This window comes from Eleutherodactylus coqui, chromosome 5, assembly GCF_035609145.1.
Source record: "Eleutherodactylus coqui strain aEleCoq1 chromosome 5, aEleCoq1.hap1, whole genome shotgun sequence".
Taxonomy (NCBI): Eukaryota; Metazoa; Chordata; class Amphibia; order Anura; family Eleutherodactylidae; genus Eleutherodactylus; species Eleutherodactylus coqui.
Window position 1 is genome coordinate 97371106 of NC_089841.1, and position 22247 is coordinate 97393352.

General features: G+C 45.2%; 1 protein-coding gene across 1 annotated transcript in view; it reads left to right on the plus strand.

Annotated features, from left to right (window-relative positions):
* The first annotated feature begins 3063 nt into the window (after positions 1–3063).
* FAM151B (family with sequence similarity 151 member B) overlaps positions 3064–22247 on the plus strand; it is a 32244-nt gene continuing 13060 nt past the window's right edge. Inside the window, exons 1-5 of the mRNA XM_066602946.1 lie at positions 3064–3224; positions 8832–8957; positions 10911–11070; positions 13700–13914; positions 18780–18915. Of these exons, the coding sequence (XP_066459043.1) occupies positions 3110–3224; positions 8832–8957; positions 10911–11070; positions 13700–13914; positions 18780–18915 (752 nt within the window). The 5' untranslated portion in view covers positions 3064–3109. The remainder of the gene's footprint in view (positions 3225–8831; positions 8958–10910; positions 11071–13699; positions 13915–18779; positions 18916–22247) is intronic.

Genomic DNA, 22247 nt, shown 5'->3' on the forward strand with positions numbered 1-22247 from the left:
GGACTTCTGCTGCTGCTTCCGAATGGCAAATTCCACAGTGGAATCCACTGGGTGAGCATACCCTAAAAGAGCGCCAACCCCAAGCTGTCTCACAAGGGAATAATAACCCCTCCCTTGCCTCCCACAAAACCATAGTTGCTTCACAAACTAATTATATCACCTCTGTGGCCCCTCCCCATACATAAATTATGCTCCCCCTGAGGTCCCATCATCCCTGTTTCCCCACAGCTCCCCCCCCCAAAAACCCTACAATTTGCCTTTTTTATTCAGAGATACAGCAGGGGTGCGGGGGGACCAAGTATTTCTGGGAAATAGGATCGCTGGAGGTTCAGTTCATCAGCACAACAGATGTGCTGTCTCTACGATAGTGAGCCAACGGAACACCCGGGTTGCTCTACATGAAACACTTGCTCCACCCTGAAGCCTCCGGGGGACCAGCCTGTGGGGCACATGCCACCCTCGGCCCAGTCCGCCACCTGAAGGGCACATTCACATGGATGATTTTCCCACACATGGGATGCTCGTGTGCTATCCGATGCAAGTTGCGCCAAGATTATGGGGTGAAACTTTTTAATCGTTCATCTGAACGGAGCCTTAAGCTAACTTCACACGGGCGAGTGCGATATTGGGCCGTGAATCACAGACCGATATTGTGCTCGCCAACATGTGATTTTGCCGCAGATGGGCTGTCAGGATCGCGGAGTTTCTCCCATTGTTTTCAGTGGGAAAACCTAGCATTGGCCGCCGGCCCGATTGAAAACAATGGGTGATACGATGCGAGAGCACGACCAGGATATGTTCCCTCGTGTGTATGGCTCCAGTCAAAAGAATGGGCTTCATATTCGGGTGAGATTTTCTCGCCTGTGTGGCGCCAGCCTGTGTTTACACGGGTGAGAAACCCGTATGAGTTCAGACTGATGGGAAATTGTTCGAACTCCACCTATAAAAACCGTGCCATAAACTGGGGCTTTCCGCTGTAGTTATTGATGTGGTTCCGCGTGCTGATTAACCCCATCAATGGGCAAGATCGATTAGTGGAAGTCCGGTGTGTTTACGCATCAAGTAGTGACGTCACTTCCTGACGGAGAAACGTGATCTTTCACTTCAGAATTCTGCGCAGGGATTTCAGCCATTGACGGGGCTAAATCTGCACGTGGATCCGTGCCAGAAACCACAGCAGAAGGACGCGGCTTTTGACACGGTTTATAGACGTGGAATTCTCTACTGCGAATGCTGGCCGTGTGAAAATAACCTAAAGGTGCGACCGGCAGAAATATTCCGTACGTGAGACGAGTGTCATTACAACTGCAGAAAGGAGCTGGACAGAACGGGCAATTTGCTTGCACTATGTTCCCCATGCACGCTCCTCGCACTGCGCTCCCCTCTTACTGTGCTATCCACACACGCTCCTCCCACTGCGCTCTCCACTTACTGCGCTCTCCATGTACGCTTCTCGCACTGTGCTCCCCTCGCACTGTGCTCCCCATGCACGCTCCTCGCACTGCGCTCCCCTCTTACTGTGCTATCCACACATGCTCCTCCCACTGCGCTCTCCACTTACTGTGCTCTTCATGTACGCTTCTCGCACTGTGCTCCCCTTGCACTGCACTCTCCTCTTACTGTGCTCTCCACACACGCTTCTCGCACTGCGCTCTCCATGCACGCTCCTCACACTGCGCTCCCCTTGCACCGCGCTCTCCTCGCACTGCGCTCTCCATGCACACTCCTCACACTGCGCTCCCCTCGCACTGCTCTCTCCATGCAAGCTCCTCACACTGCGCTCCCCTCGCACTGCGCTCTCCATGCACGCTCCTCGCGCTGTGCTCTCCATGCACGCTTCTCGCACTGCACTCTCCATGCATGCTCCTCACACTGCACTCTTCTCGCACTGCGCTCTCCATGCATGCTCCTCACACTGCACTCTTCTCTCCAGGCATGCTCCTCACACTGCACTCTTCTCGCACTGCGCTCTCCATGCATGCTCCTCACACTGCGCTCTTCTCGCACTGCGCTCTCCATGCACGCTCCTTACACTGCGCTCTTCTCGCACTGCGCTCTCCATGCATGCTCCTCACACTGCGCTCTTCTCGCACTGCGCTCTCCATGCATGCTCCTCACACTGCGCTCTTCTCGCACTGCGCTCTCCATGCATGCTCCTCACACTGCGCTCTTCTCGCACTGCGCTCTCCATGCATGCTCCTCACACTGCGCTCTTCTCGCACTGCGCTCTCCATGCATGCTCCTCACACTGTGCTCTTCTCGCACTGCACTTGTGGCTTACACATTCCAATTTTTTCAACATATTTATGGGTGCAAAAAGTAAGCGCAGAGTAGACTTGAGTATAACTTGGTCTAAATAGCATAGGTAATGGGTTGGCACATTTTATGGAGCTCACTGCATATTTGGCGCAATTTCATTTCGCAATCTTTCAGCCTATAAAGTAAATTTTGCGCACAGCTAGAAGGGCAATTTCATTTTGGCAGATCTTTTCATTTTTTGTGCAACTAAGCATTCTTTGCCGCATCTCGTCATCTTGGCGCTCATCACTCGTTATAAAGTTTTCAATCATTTATTATTTCGGTGGGATGCCACTTTTCGTACATCTGTGACTCCACGCTCTCAGCCCCTCGCTGTAAAAATCACCTCGGCACCAACTCTGAGGTAAATTTGGAGTGAGGGCAAACAAATTCCCATTTTGGCCCATCTAGCATGAATTGTGGTGCATCTCGGCTTCTCATGCCTCTTTTATTGATGGTTTCCTGGCCTGTGGGCGTCTTTTTCGTAAACCTCATCAAAATTTGATGAAATTTTCAAAAACTTTTGGAGGATCTACTAGTTTTTCTGGCACTGCTAAATATTAACCATATTTACACGCCCCGTTCACCTCTTTCATAGATGTGGTGTAGATTATAATAACTGTCAGGAATTAATATAAACCGGTGAATAAACACACTTTATCAGTGATAAATAAGCTCCACTATATTTAGCGCCTTTTCAAATGCTATGAAATTGCACCTCGGTCCGCACGGGGGCGTGCCACGTCATCTGTGGATGAAGGAAGGTCACGTGACGGGCCATGTGTCTCCTCTTCCTGGGTCTGCTGTGTGGATGAGGCCTGTGCGGTACTGGCTGTATATCGCTGGCGGCGCGGTGTCGTTGTGCGTTACTTACTACCTGCTGTGCTGCGTGCTGCCGCCGGGACCGACCATGGCCGGGAGCCGCGGTAAGGGTCTACCTGCCCGGTACAGCTGGCGGCTGTCACCTGTACTCCTATAGTGTTAGTACATTAAGACGAGGCTCAGCTGCAGTACATAAGTAGGACCACAAGAGGGAGACCCTCCATGCGAGCAGATGGACGAGCTACAGGAGCAGCGAAGTGCATGAAGTCTTCCTGCAGACAGTGACCTGCGGGGCAGATTTTTCCATCATTGACACCAATTTCCTGTTGTGGATTTTGCCCATTAAAGGGGTTCTGACATGAATAATGTTTTTATGCTTTAGCAGCCATTGTTCCCTGGTGTGCCTAATGGACCCAGGGAACCCATGGCTTAATGGCTGCTAAAGCATAAAAAGATAATACTTACCTGTTCTTCTGTTGTTGTTGACATCGGGGGGGTCATCTCCCGGCAGGCGCTGCTCCTCCTCTTCTGTCTGCACGAGCCGCGCCGCTCCGGGATCGCGCGCATGCGCAGTGGAGAGGTGCCCTCTGACAGGAGTCAGGACGGGCCGCGTCTCCACTGCGCATGCGCAGCACTCTGGAGTTCAGCAGGATGGATGGGCCGCCCACAGCAAGCACTGCTTGTGACGTGCTTGCTGTGGGCGGTCCGTCCGTTCACCTCGGAGGTGCCTGACGGACGGACCAGAGCAGGAAGCGGTCTTTTTGACCGCTCCTGCTCTGCTTTAAAGGCACAGAAGAAGATGCCGGCTGGAGGGGACATGCCTGGCGATCGGGCCAGGCCAGGCAAGGTGAGTACAATTTTTTATTTTTGATGTCAGAACCCCTTTAAGTTCAATTGGGAAGTCAAAAGTTTGAGTAAAAAAGTGCAGTCGATACTCCTGATGCACGAATATTATCTGCGTTTTTGTGCAGAAATTCTTCAGATTTGTGAAATCTGTGCAGAAATTTTGCAGTCTTAGGCTGGGTTCACACAGGGCGGATTTGCCGCAGCAGATCCGCCTGCGGCCGCTAATCTCGGGATTAGCCAGCCATGTAGATGAGATTTCTCAGAAATCTCGTCCACACGGGACGGCTAATCCGCTGCGGTAAATCCGGTTGAAGCCGCGGCTGCGGCCGCCGCGGTTTCCAAAGATTGAGCATGTCTGTTTACCTTTCCTTTTTTGTTTATTTACGTCGCGGCCGCGCTCTCTATGGGAGCGCCGGCCGCAACGGAAAAGCATGCGGCCGGGCCGCGGCGGTTCTCCCGGCGGAAATCTCGCGGTTTTTGCTGCGGCCAAACCGCGAGATTTCCGACAGGAATCTGCCCTGTGTAAACCCACCCTTAGGGTGCCTTCACACTTGTGTTCACGATATCGCTTAGTTTTTTTTTTACGCGAATGTCAATAGGATTTTCTAATGTTAAAAACGCGTCGCACAAAAATCGCAAGTTTGTGCTTTGCCATTTCTGTGCGATGTGCTTTTAACATTAAAAAGTCCTATTGACATTTGCAATATTGCGATTCGCGATTGGAAGCATGAAGGCACCCTCAGTGCTCCTACCCACTTGTGTTTTTTTTAACGCTTTTGTCAATGGGACTTTCTAATGTTAAAAACGCATCGCCCAAAAATCGCAAAGCACAAACTTGCGATTCGTTTTTAACATTAGAAAATCCCATTGACAATTGTGGTTAAAAAACGCAGCAATATTGCAGCGTTAAAAAAACGCAAGTAGGTAGGAGCCCTTATGTGAGTTGCTGCAGATTTAGGCCTCCTGCCCACGGCCTGGTCGGATTCTGACTGCGCTGCAAGATTTCACAATCAGACCCAGTGACCCCAGAGACCCTAGACTCATCTGTCTGTATTCGCTGCTGTGTTTTTTTTTTTCTTCCCTCGCACAAAATGGACATGCTGCGTCTCTCCCCCACAATCGGAAAATCGCAGTTGATTTCTGCTCGTGGGCAGGGAACACAGCATGTGTATGGACGGACATTATGCGGGGTTACAGTATATGGAGGGGATGTCGGCGTGCATCAAGTAAACATGGAGGCTGCGCACGGGTTTAGCCCACTGAATGGGATGGAATTCTGAAGCTTAGATCACATGGCAGCGCTGCATTGCAAAAATCCAACATGAATCTGCTACTTGAAACCCCGTGTGATCAAGCCCTTACTGCATGTAGTAGTTTGCCCCCCCCAAAAATGTATTTGACCCCAATAAAAGGCACAAAAAAAAAAATAGAGATGAGCGAACGAACTCGGTAAGGCCGATTTCGCAATCGAGCACCGCGATTTTCGAGTGCTTCACTACTCGGGTGAAAAGATTCGGGGGTCGCCGTGGGTGAGCGGGGGGTTGCAGAGGGGAGTGGGGGGGAGAGGGAGAGAGAGCTCCCACCTGTTCCGCGCTGCTACCCCCCGCTCCACCACGCCCCGCCCCCCGGCGCACCCAAATCTTTTCACCTGAGTAGTGAAGTACTCGAAGATCGCGGTGCTCGATTGCGAAATCGGCCTTACCGAGTACGTTCGCTCATCTCTAAAAAAAAAAAAAAAAAAAAAAAAAACCTTTTGGGGACATTTATGATTGCTTTACGCTAGAAAACTGGCATAGAAAAGTTGCAAAACTTGGCGCAAGGGCCGCTTGTGCAAAAGCTTTGCCACTCTTCTGTCCTGTTTCCTGTTTGCCGCTTTTGTGAAGAAGGGGTAATGACCCTGGACTAACAGATTTATGTTCTAATATACGGCTCATAGATATGGGAGTTTGTAGTGTGGCCCCCTCCGTCATGTCCTCCATATGCCTCAAGGGGGCCTGTGAACAGGGGTTGACTTCATAAGACGGCCATTTAAAATTTACATTCCTGATGAGAAATAAAGAGTCAGTCTTCTCCTTCTAACTTGGGCTACCTGCATACGGGAAGTGCGATATCACGGTTACCCACACGCGTATTTACATGGATGCAAGGCATTCTTCTGGAAAAACCGCCTCTTATCACTTCTGTGAGCGGCCATTCTCCGGCGCAGCTTTCTGACACATTAGAGGATCAGCAAGTGATTCCCATTGTTTTCAATGGTAAACCTCGCGTTCGCATGCACATCACACGGCGTGCAGCGTGTTTTACTGTCCCATTGAAAACAATGTGCTATGCGTTCCGAGGAATGTAAAAAGATAGGGCATGTAGCAATTTTTTTTCTCTTGCACCACAATGCGGGAAAACGCCGCTGAATATCATTACATTCAGAAGAACGGGGCTCATCTTCGCCTGCGTTTTGTGCCTCTCGCAACGCACCAAGCTCACACGAGATCCTCGGCCGTGTGAAGTCTGCCTAAGCCGCTCGCTGCACCCCAGTTTGACTTATCTGTTGCCTGGAGTTTTGTAGTTTTCTCACTGTTGGCCGCTTCTGCAAGCTGTGGGCACGCGGGGACCAGTAATGGCTATGATGGCCCACGTGGCGATGTGGCTCCCAGTTGGGTCATGATGGACGCAGCCACAGACATGTTCACAGGCTGCAGAAGCGGCTGCAAGAAAAATGCTGAGTTCTCCTGGTTGGCAGGGCACAGCTGAGTGAAACTACCAGGGTGTGGTTGGCACATCCGCTCTGGGCAAAACCTTGATTGTCAGCTTTCACTGGGTGGGACAGTTTAACCCCTCTGCGCCTCCAATCTGACTATTCAAGTTGGCAGATTACTGTTAATAGAACACTGCGGTTCTCCTGGCATTGCAATAAGCTGTCTTTACTAATGTGACAACAAAGTAAAATTGTTACAAAAATGGTGCCGATGTGAGTGCCAGGTTCTGTAAATAAAAGTAATCACTCTTCTGTCTCATACAAAGAGAAAAATTACCCAAGCGCCTCCCTTTCAGACACATTTATCATGTGTTCTGGATAACAAAGTTGTCCTATCAGAATGCCAGTATCTGATGCCACATTGTGCCCACATGGTAGAGAATGGAGGCTTCCCAAACCCACAAGAATTAATCCCTGCTATCTATTTTCTTTCCGTGTACAGATGCACCATAGATGCCAGTAAAGGAGGCCTAAATCTGGTATCGCCAACCTAGTATTTTTATACTCAGGAGGATTTGGATGGCTTTACGCAGGTTGATAGTCTCCTGATTAATAGCTCAAAAGAGCGATTACGGACAACTATCATCCCATGCAAGCACAGGGCATGTAAGCCAGAATGGTTTTTTGTCATTCATCCTTTTTTGTCTTTGATGCTGGTGGAGGAAATAGTGTTAAGGCCAACAGCAGATGATCCCTCTAACGACAGTTTGAGTGACAGCTTTGAGCGATCATTGCATAAAGTATTAAGTAGCTACTCAGCTACTTATGTACCAATTATGTATGCAAATGAAGCTTTCAATAAATGCAGTTATAGCCAGAGAGCTATTATCTGAGCTCAGATCCTTTGTTCTCCAAGGGGAAACAATGCTATCAGCACTCCCCGTGGAGAACTACTCATAAGGCTGAAGGACGATTTTTAGGTTGGACTGAATTTAAGGATCATCCAACAGTGCCCGAATAGCGCACAATGGGTGCACATGTATATGCACAGATTATCGCTAAAACGATCGCTGATTAGCCTTTTTTTTTCCCTAAGAGATCATTGGCTGATGTAAATGGACCTTTAGGACTTGTAAGATAAGGAGATCCCTTCATGTGGATTGCAAAATATTAACGAATACCTTGTACTTTTTACATGGTGCACTACATGTACAAGCCTCTCCATATGTAGGAAGGAAGAGATCTCTGGCGCTCCTCCGGCATTTAGTGAGGGATTATCGGTCTCGTGTGAAAGCATAAAAAAATTGTAGAAAGTAGCCATATACTTACTAATGTACTAATACAAAAGGGCAGGCAGAAGCTTTATGTCCGCACGCTGAGGCACATGCGCAGTACTTTTTTTTTTCCAAACTCCCCCTTTCCCGTGGAATTCGCGTTCCGTGCGACATTGGGCCTAAAGCTTTGCATCATGGTCCCCTTCGCCCTTCTTCACAGGAATCCCCAGGGCTGCAGCACTGGATCCCAGCGGAGGATGACACTCCGTTAATTACCTGCTAGATGAAAATACAAAGAATACTCAGTTAACACTTTCATAGCCATTAATAATTTTTGTTTTAGGTCCAGGGCCCATGGATGTATTTTTACTGCGGAATTTGCATCCAGACACCCGCCGTGAATTCTGCAGCAATGTCCGTCCATAGACCTGCTATGTTAAAAGACTCTTCTCTGCCCACGAGTGGAAATCAACTGTGAATCAATCGCTCGCGGGAGGGAATCAAAGCATGCACTATTTGGTGTGGAAAATCGCATAGGCAGCTTCCATTGCAGTCAATAGCAGTCGTCCGATCCGCGGTGATTCTAAAATTTCACTTTTGAAATCGCCACAAATCCATGTAATCGCCACCACGTCATGCCGTTTACTGCACATGTGCGCCGGCTCACCGGCCAAGACACTCGTGGCAGATCCGGACTAGTGAGAATGTCCGATTCCGCTGTGAGATTTCGCAGTCGACTCGGACGTGGGCAGGAGGCCTTAGGGGAGCGACCAGGAAGTATGTATGTCAATTGCTTTATCTTGCTCCTCTATCCCTTTCCTTGGGATTGCGAGTCCAGAACTTGTCCTATTACTCTGCCTGGCAGATGATTTTACCTATTTTTTATTTCCTTTTACTAGGCCCTTGGAGTGAAAATGTATTGGACTATTTCCTGAGAAAGGATCTGATAAAATCCAAAGATGGACTAGAAATAATCTGGGATCATGCGACAAACAGCAAGGAGAAGTTGCAGCGGGCTCTGCAGAGTGAGTATTGTATCCGGTGTACATCACTGGAACCTACGGGTACCGAGATTCAGATCAGCGATGTACAGTACTGTGCAAAAGTTTTAGGCAGGTGTGAAAAAAATGCTGCAAAGTCAGAATGCTTCCAGAAATAGAAGTGCTAATAGTTTATTTGTCAATTAACAAAATGCAAAATGAATGAACAAAAGAGAAATCTAAATCAAATCAATATTTGGTGTGACCACCCTTTACCTTCAGGACTACATCAATTCTGCTAGGTACACTTGCACACAGTTTTTGCAGGAACTCGGTAGGGAGGTTGTTCCAAACATCTTGGAGAACTAAGCACAGATCTTCTGAGGATGTAGGATTGCCTAAATCCTTCTGTCTCTCCATGTAATCCCAGACAGACTGGATGATGCTGAGATCAGGGCTCCGTGGGAACATAGCACTCTTCTTTACACTGAAGATGGTTCTTAATGACATTGGTGGGATGTTTGGGGTCGTTCTGCTGCAGAATATATTTGGAGTCGGTGAGACGCCTCCCTGTTTGTATTGTATGATGGATAATATCTGCCTGTATTCTCAGCATGGAGGACACCATTAATCTTGACCAAATGCCCATCTCCGTCTGGTGAAATGCAGCCCCAAACTTGGAAGAACCCTCCGCCATGCTTCACTGCTGCCTGCAGATATCATTATTGTCTCGCTCTCCAGCCAACAAACTGCCTTCTACTACAACAGGATATTTCAGATGTTGACACGTCAGTCCAGAGCACCTGCTGACATCTTTCTGCACCCAGTGCCAGTTTTAGTACATAGTTCAGTTCTTGGCCTTGTATCTATATTGAAAGTATAGCTTTTTGGCCACAATTCTTCCATGAAGACCACTTCTGGATAGACTTCTCCTGACAGTAGATGGGTCTACCTATGCCCCACTGGTTTCTGCCAGTTCAGAGCTGATGGCCGATTTGGAAGGGAAGTGAGCATGATGCGTCTTTCATTTGCTGCACTAAGTTTCCTTTGCTGAACACTGTCTGTCTTTCTCCATGTTGGTTGTTTCTTTCTGCCTCTTTTTGAAAGCTTGAACAGTACATCTTGAAACTCCAGTCTTCTCTGAAATCTTTGCCTTGGACAGACCTTGCTTATGCAGCATAACTACCTTTTGTATCTTGTTACTGTAATCAGTCATGCCATGGTGGATGACCTGTGGCATGAAACTGTCTTCCACAGCTTCACCTTTGTTGCAGAGTTTGGCTGTTCCTCCTACTCAACTGTTAGGATTAATGACTGTTTCATCCTACACATGAAAATAATATTTGGTATAATCGGTTAATCATACACCTGACTAAAATCCTACAAAACCCCTGACTGTGCAAATACACCTAGAAGAATTCTTATTGTTTTGAAGACAAAGAGCAGTCAAACCACATTTTGATTTAGATTTCTCTTTTGTATTCACTTGTTAGTTGACAAAAATAAGCTATTAGCACTTCAATTTTTGGAAGCATTCTTACTTTGCAGCATTTCTTTCTACACCTGCCTACATCTTTTGCACAGTCAGGTAAATACATCAGAACCAATACTCTGTGACACCCAAATGTGGATGATGAATTACAGTGCAAGTTGACTCTTATTTTGCTAGCCATATACATAGCAGATAGATCACATGGCCCTGGTTGTATGTATATGACCATGGAATGATTGCCACAGCCAGTTCCTGACTCGCTGTGGCTGATCTGCAGCGATCACACATCGCTGGTCTTGGGGATGCTGCAGGCAGGAAGTAGAGCGCAGTAGGGGACCTGGCACCATTAGGACAGGAGCAGCAGGGAATCACGTGAGGGAATATGGCTTCCTTTATGTTTGTTCAGCAGGCAGAGCCGCTCTGCAATCTTTTTTTTGCCTGGATCACCCATTTACGTTCACATGCACCAATAATAATAACGCCTGTATTTTGGGTAACATTCACAGGTGATGTACATATGATTGAGGCAGACATTCTTCTTCGAGGGGTTGGAGATAAAGAACCAATAATGGCGCATCCTCCTGCGACTGACAGCGACATAAATCTGCAAGACTGGCTGACTGAGGTTTCTGCATCTAATAAAGGCATTAAGCTTGACTTTAAAAGGTAAGTTGTGTTATAGAGGCAAGATGGGGAAGCTGCATTCTTATGACTTTTTCTTTTTAGCGACACCCCAAGACTGTATTCTGTTACAGAAGGACGTGTTTTATTACTAAAGAATTTGTGAAATCCATGAACTATTAATAATTGTCACTTTCACCAAAACTGCAAGTATGGAGGACCTGATATTGTGCCTACTTCTCCTCCAATCCCCACAGCAGACCGCATTCTGTACCATAATGGACATGTCTATGGAGAGGGCATTTAATTGCAAAGCTGTATGGAATGGAGCTGAAGTTTTGATCACAATTATATCTGAGGTTTGATTCTTAAAGAGGTTTCCTCATCTCAGGACGGGATAAAGCATGCAGTTTGTGCAGAATCTCTCATAGTCAGTTGCGGAACATCTAGTTCTCTGCTTGCTCTGATGGTGGATTCCTGATGACTTTGTGTAAAAGTTGCTCGGACGTGCTCTGCTGTCTCCACGCTAACTGTTGGATGGCCTTTCATTTCACGGATGCAATAGCTCTCTTAGGGCTCGTTCACACGATTGTTGTCTGCGCACAGTATAACCGCGTGCAAAGATCACTGTTATACTGCTCTAAACATCACGTGAGCTGGCTAATTCCAGCTACTTGAAGTAGCCCGTTCACCCATTCAGAGGTGCTTACTGGTGGACGGTCGGATGATTTTCACTTAGATACAGTACCACTTACAATTTGTGCGCCTGCGGGGGATCTGCATCAAACTGCATTCAAAAATGACATTGCACACTAATAGACTGGTAGACATGAAAATAAAGGACACAAAACGCTCTCTTGTCTTCGTTGGCAGCCATTTTTTCTCATATTCCTCTAGTGACGACATCAGAATAAAACTTTTAAGCCAAATTGTCTAACAGACTGTTCTTGTTGGCCAGAGCAGCCAATCACAGCGCAGCTAACATTTTACCGTAGTGGCTTGAGAAATGAAAGCTGCTCTGTGATCGGCTGATATGGTCAACAAGGAGAGTCTTGCTATTAGACGGTTTTGCTAATTTATATATCTGAGTGTCATTAAACTTGAGTTATGAGTGTTCCAAATCAGGAAGATCATTTGTAATAACCCTGTATATAGGAAAGATTCTATTTTTTATTTTATTTTTTTTTAACCCTTTTCAATCCACTTCTTGCTTTAGCTTCAAACATAACATAAAAAAATATCAAAATGTAATATGTGAAAGCACCCTAACTGGTGCTAATGGATATATGCTGTTTTATATATGCCGAAAATCAGGGTGAGGCTTATTATCAGGAAAACACAGTACTCGCATAAACACACTGATCAGCCAACAAACAAGCGTTTATTCATTCGTAGATTGATTGTCCCTTTTGGGCATCCTGATTTTTTTTTAAAGCGAAATAACCTCTTCAAGGAACTTTGAGCCCAATTCTCTGTTCCTGTAAAAGGAGCATTAGCACAGATGGCAGATGCGTCCGCCTTGTGATGAACTCCTGCAGTGGAAATAACTGGCATCAGCCGGTGACCTCACTCCACAAACCTTCATATAGCCTATACATACATAAAGGCCTCTTCATGGATAGTCCTTCGTAGAAAGTGTTTCTCATTTCATTTTATCGGTCACAGACAGATAATCCCTCTGAGTACCATATAGATTGCTGGAACAGGGCTTGTCCTAATGAAGAGGTGTTCCTTTCCAATCGACGGCTGCCATGTTTTATCTGACTGATGTACCACTGACACTTTTTACATTCTCAGAAAATGGTGTCGCCTCCAATAATAATAGTTAGAAAGCTCCTTTATAAAAAAAAATAGTGAATCAATTGAATGTTATAAATGATCATTTGGATCCCCAAATACCTTATGTGCATAGAACAGTATGAAACAGTCATCTGTCATTCTTTCATCATCATCAGTGACTTTAGCTGAGAAGCGAAATCCGAAATGACAACCTATTGTTTCATTTGAAATCCCCAAACAGAATGCTAATAATGTGAAGTAAAGCTAATAGAATTATAAAACTTTGCTGTAACATCTGATTTAGTAATTCACCAAACTTATAACCATTTGATTTACAAGTATATGGTTGTGGCAAAACATTACTAAATGGGTTGTTCCGTATAGGATAGTACGTTCCAAAGTCAGATAAGGTCTTAGGTGTCATGTATGGGAGGAAACAAAACTGCTTTTGCTATATGTGCAACACAATGGCAGTGAAAGATGATCTACATTTTCTTCCACTGGGTATGTCTGGGTTACTGACAGCATCAGGATTAGCAATGATTTAACTTTTGGGTGGAGGACACACTACACTTGAAACTCGGGGGCCAACGTCAGCATAAGAAGTGAATTCCACCCCATTTTACTGAGTGTGTGGAGCTTTCTAAGAGGGAATGTGCATCTTAAAGTGCAGAAAGCCATCCGTATGATGCTCTTAAAAATGGTTGCAGCTACCCGAACCGGAGTACAAGGGTTTGTACAGTATACTGTACTTTGCATCCAGCTGAAAAGGACATTCGAAAAGCGAATTTTGAGCTCCTCTCAGCCAATCTGCATCGCTGTAATAATATGTATTTAGCCATTCTTTGTTGTGTCCTGTAGCGTTATGTGCTTCATTTTATGTATTTGCCTTTAGTTTGGAAGCTGTACTGCCTTCTATGAAGATCTTGGATGCAATGAAAGATAATCTTCATCAACCTGTTTGGATAAATGCAGACATACTTCCCGGGCCTGGTGGAAATGTTCGTGTGGATGCAAAAGAATTTCTTCAGACGGTCACCTCTGTCTTCCCAGATGTTACACTGTCATTGGGCTGGACAACTGTGTGGCATCCTGACAGAAGTAATGAAGGTACATCCTAAGTATGTTATTGTTATCATCACTGTTGAAGGGGGTGGAGACTATTCATGGTCTTTCCACAGGATATGTCACGATCTCTCACAAAAGGATAGTAGCAGCATGCAGGGCGTAGTATAAAAACATGTACTTTATTCCTCCAAAAACATGCTACGTTTCGACCCTCGTGGGGTCTTTATCAAGCATAAGGGTATCATTCATAAAAAACCACTATATAACAAAACAGTAGTTATCCCACCACCAATCACCTTCACAGATTCTCATGTGTGTGCAGTTATCATTACCTTGCATGCGCAATAGGTCAAATGCAAACGCCCGTCACTAGCGAAACGGATATTGCACATGGAGACGGCCGTGGAGACTGGGCCCCACGCTATTGGTAACGGAAAGCTACTGGACCAGGAGGTAGAGCCATAAGGTAATGATAACTGCACACACATGAGAATCTGTGAAGGTGATTGGTGGTGGGATAACTACTGTTTTGTTATATAGTGTTTTTTTATGAATGATACCCTTATGCTTGATAAAGACCCCACGAGGGTCGAAACGTAGCATGTTTTTGGAGGAATAAAGTACATGTTTTTATACTACGCCCTGGATGCTGCTACTATCCTTTCGTGAGAGATCGTGACATATCTTGGGGGGGTCTTTGGAGGCTCTGACCCCCATACTGTTGGCGTGCATCCGCTGGACTTATTAGTCCCTGCTTTGTGTTTGGTTGGAAGAATCCTGAGGTGTGCTGCGAGATAATTTTGAGTGAATTGCTTTCCACAGGATATGCCATCATTTGGAGACGGGAGGGGTTTGCCGCCTGCCACTCCTGTGTTCTCTGGGCCATTGTGTTCGTGCACTGAGCTGATTTCTGCAGAGAGGAGACAACATGGTGCCTACTGTAGCAGTCTGGCCTGGTATTACACGTAAAGTTCCCAATTGAAATGAATGGGAACTTTGCATGTAATATCAAGCAACTGCAGTGGGAATGGAGCTGTCTTTTTTTTTTTTTTTTCCGCAAAAATCGGCTTGGTGCAAGAACACATTCCCCCGGCAAACAGCTGATCTTCTATTGATTTGTACTGTGTACAAAGCAAGAGTCATGGAGATATCATGCGGATTGGAGGAACTCAAGGGGCCCGACTAGAGCCTTGACCCTTAATGCCTTTGTGCTCATTCAGCTGTAGTATCAATTCATGTCAAAGGTGTTCAAGTTCCTACAGACACTCGCCAATATCTTGTGGGAGTCCTTTCTAGTTGAGTGAAGGCTGTTATAGCCACAATAGGATGTCCACTCCATATAAACAAGCTGATGCAGCTGGGATGGTCAGGCGTCCACCTACCTTTGGTCATAGAGTGTAAATCTGGGAGCAGGAGAAGTAGTATCTGTTATGGCTCCTTTAAAATAGAGCCATGCCACCAGTATGAAGACGGGTAGTGCACCACATGTGTAATATGCAGGTATTTGATGATGCATATTTGTTTTACAACATTTGCTTTTCTGATTATATATGTTCATAATACTTTGTAAGATAAAAGTATACGGATAGCAGGCATTACTAATATGGATAAATGATCCTTTTATTTCCTGGCATCAGTGCACACATCTTTTTTTTAATCTCCTTTGAGGTAAGCGAGGCATAAATGGTACTGACCCTGAACATCAGTTTGTTCCGTCACTCAGTGATTTGAGAGAATTCCATTATTCTTGTGAGTTCTAAAAACTGCATATTGATTCGTCAATCTACTTCTCATTGAGACATACCGGTAAATGCCTGTTCTTGTGCTGCTGCTGGACAAAGAAAGGCCTTGATGTAAAGAGCAGAACAGGTTGAAACTGTTATATATGATGATGTGTGAACACAAAGCCTGTGCCATCTGATAGACAAACATGTGCTTCTCTGAGTTGGTGGTTATAAAAACTGAAGCTTTATTGTTGCCTTTTGTATTGCTTTTCATTGTTGCAATAATTATACAGTGTTTCTATTGATGAACTTGACCATGCCTCAGTTTCTAGAAGTAGGTAGAAAGTGGCGTGCACTGCATATTTATACCTCTATAGGTCTATTCAGCAACTTATCCAGCTGTGTGTGAATGAAATATATATATATATACTTCCATCTACGCTGTTTTCTTTGTGTGTGCTCTGCAGCTCTCTGTATTTTGGTTTTTTTTGCATTTTTGTGTGGTTTATGCGTTTTAAGAACATATCTGAGAATATGGAAAAGGAATACCATACAAGCAGCACTCATCTGTTGCCCCACAAGGGCGGGATCCAATGGTGCAAAGCCTCAAATCAGAACCCGGACCACGATTCCACAATCCAAGGAAAGAGTAAAGTGTAGAGGCAGCACTCGGATGCAATAAAAATAGCAAACTTTATTCCTCAGTCATAAAACTTGGCTGCCACGTTTCGACCAGTCTGCTACCGGTCTTTGTCAAGCATAACGAGCCAATGCAAAATACATGGTATAAATAACACCCAACAGAATCCTCAACCAATAGATACACAGCTGTAAATAATATCCTAACAACATACATAGATCTAAACCATCACTTATCGCAGGGTGATGCGCAGGGCATGCTCGATGGGTATGTCAGACTGTGGGTTGTAGTGACGTTGCAGCCTCTCACGAGATCCCAGCAACTACCGCGCATGCGCGGTGAGTACTGCTAGACGCTGATAGTGCCTGGACACGAAGGAGGTGACGGAGTAGCACATGCCAGGTGCGATAGGTGATGGTTTAGATCTATGTATGTTATTGGGATATTATTTACAGCCCTTTAGGTCCCTGAGATTTTAGGACGCCGATTGTGGGAAATTTGGATATACGAGTTGAGGTGGACGGAAATTGACAGTTCAGTGCATGCCTTAGCTGGAAAAATCTAAATAGTTGGAGATGCGGGGAATTGCAACCTATCGTGTAGTTGTGTGAATGTGGGGAGTGTTTCGTCTGTGTATATATCGCCCAGTGTGTGTACCCCCTGAGCCCTCCAAAAATGCGGGTCTGGGACTGACTGTAGCGCGTTGTACACTGTTTTGATTACTAGAACCGCAAAAAACTGTAATTCCTGACAACATGATGGTTACCTTTTTATTGAAAGCGCTGTGGAATAAGTTGGCGCCATACAAGTAAATATTATTATTATTATTATTATTTAGGTCGCTCCAGCTGTGATATTGCTGCCATGTCAAATGCAAAAAGTGCCATCTTTCTTTTTTTTTTTTGCCTTTTAATTTGGTTTGACTACAAATGGGTCACACGAAACATATCCAAGATAGACAAACATGGCTGCTGTCTTTCAAAAACCATATCACACCTTTCCTATAGATGTGTAATAGCAACTAAGACTGTACATTTATATATGTGAGATGTATATCTGTTTGAATTTAATATGGCAAAAACTGCTGAAAGCCATGGAAAACGTAAAAATATGTTCCAGCACTTGCAGAATGTGATTGTTCCCAGCAAGAGAAACCACGTAATCTTGTAGATATGATACCTTTTAATGGCTAACAAAAATACATGATGTAATAATAGCGAGCTTGCGAACCAACGCAGGGTTCTTCTTCAGGCTTATGGATTGGATCTGAAGAGGCATGGATATTTATACACACTTATAACATACATACTTATGACAAGGCACAGATATGGATGTGATTGGTTCGCACTTAAAAGGAATTCTGCAACCGCAAACAAACGTTTTTTGTCTAGGCACTGATAGCGGAGTGAAAGTTTTATGGTCCCTGAATTACTGTTTGGGGGGGTCCGTCAGGCTAGAATTGCTACAAGAGGTACACAAACATTTTTTAGCTAATAGTGGCCGAGCACTTCTCTAACCATGGACATGACATAGGAGATATGAGAGTTGTGATATTGAAGGGGGGTTTCAAGTCACAAAACCACAAAAGAATTTGGGAATATAAATTGATAACAACCTTTGACACGCTGAATACTGGGTTAAATTATTCCCCAGGATTTATGCGTGAATGGGAAGTGTGAGACATTTATTGCACAGATAAGACCCCCATCAACAGTAATTCAGGGACCATAAACTTTCACTCCCTTATCAGTGTTTAGCTAAAAATGTTTGTGTATCTCTTGTAGCTTTCCTGGCCTGACGGACCCCCCCCCCCCAACAGTAATTTAGGGACCATAAAACTTTCACTCCGCTATCAGTGCCTAGACAAAAAAAGTTTGTTTGCTGTTGCAGAATTCCTTTTAAGTGCGAACCAATCACATCCATATCTGTGCCTTGTCATAAGTATGTATATTATAAGTGTGTATAAATATGCATGCCTCTTCAGATCCAATCCATAAGCCTGAAGAAGTACCCTGCGTTGGTTCGCAAGCTCGCTATTATTACATCATGTATTTTTGTTAGCCATTAAAAGGTATCATATCTACAAGATTACTTTCTCTTGCTGGGAACAATCACATTTTGCTCTACTGGCTAACACGGTACCAGATCTTTGTTTTCATTAGCACTTGCAGACTGACATATTTTGAACACCTGTATAACCTTGACTGATATGGGAGTCTGTAAAATGGTGACAGGTCTCTTTAAATTTACATATCCCCTATCTTAAATATACATTTCTATACTGCACCCTTCAGAAAATGTTCTCCCTGCAATCCCACAAAGACTTCATCTTGTACTTTGCTCTACATACTAATTTTCTCCTGTTGGTGGACCTTGTTCTGCACAACTTCTGTCATTGTATTGAAATGCATGTAAAGTGTATATAAAGTCGTGTTTGCATTGTGGTTGGTTGCATTGCAGATTTATTCTCCCTTTACAAGCTTTTACTTGTGGACCTGTGAGTGACAGCATTTGTAACTTTCTATGTTAAACTTTGTTTCCAGGTTACAGCTGGGATATGGTGAGAGAAATGGAGAAGATCTGTAAAAATCTGATCCAGCCTGTGACCTTGCCAGTCAGAGCGGCCTTAGTGCGACAATCATGGCCTCAGCTGCGGTGGTTGATGCAGACGTCAGACAGGTAACTTAGTATTGATGCGTCTGTTGGAATCATATTCACCTAGACTATTTGGATTTGTGAGTATTTACAGGCAGGACTGGGGAAGTATATGTCCCTGATGCTTGGTGTAATAGGTGGCACCAGCTCTGGTGCCCAAGTCATTAAGATACAGAGCAAAGGCAGCCAATTGAATTTTTGCTACTGTTAAAGAAAACCTGTTTTATATTGAGTATTTCTTAAACAGGGGCTGTAATGTAGTGTTCTATGTTCCATTTATTGCACTGATGCAATAGCTCTTAGGGCTCGTTCACACAAGTGTTGTCCGCGCGCAGTATAGCTGCATGCAAAGATCGCGGTTATACTGCTGTAAACCGCACGTGAATGGGCTAATTCCAGCTACTTGAAGTAGCCCGTTCACCCGATCCGAGGTGCGTGCTTTCCAGCTCCTATAGGAGTGTGTGGAGGCCACACAGACAGATCAGGTCCTATCTTTGCGCACACCACGGAGCTTAGATGTGAGTTTGCACTCGCATGTCCTATCTAACAAGCCATCTGAACGAGGCCTTATTTGTATTACATGGCATATTCTGGTTTTTGGTCTTTGGATTGCATTTTAGGCTCCATTCACACTTCATTTTCGCTCTGTCCAGGGGTCCGGTTATGGTGTTTGTTTTAAAATCCTGGAAACTGAACTTCTGCATGGAACCTATGCCAGCCAGTATTAATGACTGCTGAAAAGGAGACTAAGTAGGTCTGTTATGACAGGCCATCATTCATTTCATGTTCATTCCGTTCATTTCTGGCATTTTGTACTGGAAAGAATAGCTTGGTGAACCATTCGTTTTTGGCATTTTGTTGCAAAAAATACTGAAACCTGCCAAAATAGAGACCTTTTTTAGTCTCCTTTTTCAGCAGCTCTCAATAATTGTTGATAGGAGTTCTGTCCAGGATTTAAACAGACTCCGTGACAGAACCCCTGGACGGGGACGAAAACTAAGGGCTCATGTCCACGGGGAAAAGAAGAATTAAAATCCGCAGCGGATTTTAACTCTTCTCCCGCGTGCGGATCCGCACCCCATAGGGATGCATTGACCACCCGCGGGTAGATAAATACCCGCGGATCGTCAATAAAAGTGATTTAAAAAAAAATGGAGCATGGAAAAATCTGGACCATGCTCCATTTTCATGCGGGTCTCCCGCGGGGACGGCTCCCGCGGGCTTCTATTGAAGCCTATGGAAGCCGTCCGGATCCGCGGGACACAAAAATCACATTTTACTTACCCGCTCCGGTTCTTCTCTTCGGCGCCGCGCCATCCTCTCTCAGCCGCGGCCGGATCATTTTGCTTCGGCCCGGCGCATGCGCGGGGCACGTCACCGACGTCATCGTGCACATCCGCCGAGCCGAAGAATGAAGATCCGGCCGCGACGAGAGAAGATGACGCCGCCGCGAAGAGAAGAAACGGAGCGGATGGGAGGTGAGTTTATTGTCATTTATTCTTATTTTCAGCGCTCATGTCCGCGGGGCAGGAGGGACCCGCTGCAGATTCTACATGTAGAATCCGTAGCGGGCCCGATTTTCCCCGTGGACATGAGGCCTAAATGGGAATGGAGCCTCAGATTATCTATCTCTGCTTCAGAATGAGAGGAGAATGCCGTGCGCAATAGTCAAAACTTCACTCTGCGCACTGTTTATAGACCGCAACAATCAGAGCAAACAAGCCAGTGTATAGCCTGGAGCAGAAAGCCTCTGATAGCACCAGGTAGATTTCAGATTACACCAGTTTCCCAGTAGACAATACAGCTAAGATGGGACCACTGATCCAACCGTGCCTGAAAAGGGAATTTCCAAATCTGGGACTCTCGCATCTTATTTGGGACGACGCTGATTTAACATTCTTCTTTTCAAAGCACAACAAAAAGCTTCCTAAAGTAAAAGTAGGATTTTGCCACCGCCACTATACAGGTTGATGGTGTTATTTTGATTGGGGTTTTTTGTCTTTTTGCTTTAAAAAATTTTTTTTTTAAGTCTTATGGCATTTGCACAGAACATGTTCTCCAGTCTCCCATCTCCTATGAAGCTGCCCTTGGATAGCTGTCATTGCATGAACGGCCTCACTAAACTGAGTTCTTGTAGTTCTTCTTGTGAACACCCCCACTCATACCATCCTTGTACATTCACTTTATGAATGAGTTATGTAATCTGTGAGCAGACTTAAACTAAAAAACGTCATTCTAAAATAAAATGTGCAGGGGGTAACCGATCTAGATCGGACTGGCAGAGGGCCTTTCTCCTGTGCCATAAAAGCTCCAAGTTCGGCAGGCTACAGGAGCAGAACTTTAAGATTCTATCCCGCTGGTATTGGACCCCCTTGAGACTGCATCAAATGGATAATAGAATCCTCCGATATGTTGGAGGTGTCAAAAGAGCCCTGGGACAATGATCCACATATGGTGGGAGTGCCCCCCAGTCAGGGACCTGTGGAGTAGTGTGGAATTACTATATAATGCCATGAAGAGGTCTGAGGTGTCCATAACAGCGGGAGATGGCTCTTCTCCTGATGCCCAGATCTATGGCCAGGATTAGAGCCCGACCTACTGAGGCTGGTTATTCTGGCAGTGAGGATGTCTGTCCCTGGTTTGTGGAGATCCGTGTCGCCACCTTCACGAATAATCTGGTCAGAGAAGCTCAATATGCTCATGAGATATGTAGATGAGGGAACTGAAAACGAACAGGAGCGACTCGGTACACACGACTTTTGGAGCCCATGGATTGCAATGAGATCCTCTGATGTGTTTAAAACCTGGTTGGAAATAGGTTGACTCGATCCATGAGAGGTTAACAATATCACCTGGCGAGGTCGTTTCCTATCCCCAAACCCCCCCCTTCCCCTAACCTAACTTCCCGACTCTTACCTATTCCCCCTTCCCCTTCCCACCTAGTTAGTTTTAATTATACTCATTTTTCAGTTTCTAATAGTTTAGATGCAGATAAGTATTGTCTAATTCTGATCCTACGATTTATCGATGTGATGTGAAGACAATCTGTAAAAATGGATACTATGGGACATTTTTGTTTATTGTACTGCATCGTGATAGTTTTACTATGCAAAAATTCAATAAAATTGAATCGAAAATAAAATGTGCCACAAGTATATGTACTGCCAGTAATCCCCTGTTTACTGCTTAAGCAAGCCATACGTTCTCCCCCGTTTGGATACTTCTAGCAGCCATCACTGGACTAAACAGCATAAGTTTTCATGAGCCATTCTGCTGCATTGTGCCTATACTGCCAGTCATAAAGCCTCCTGGATCTGTCTGCCCTAATATTTGATTGCTTGCCTAAACTTTATCTG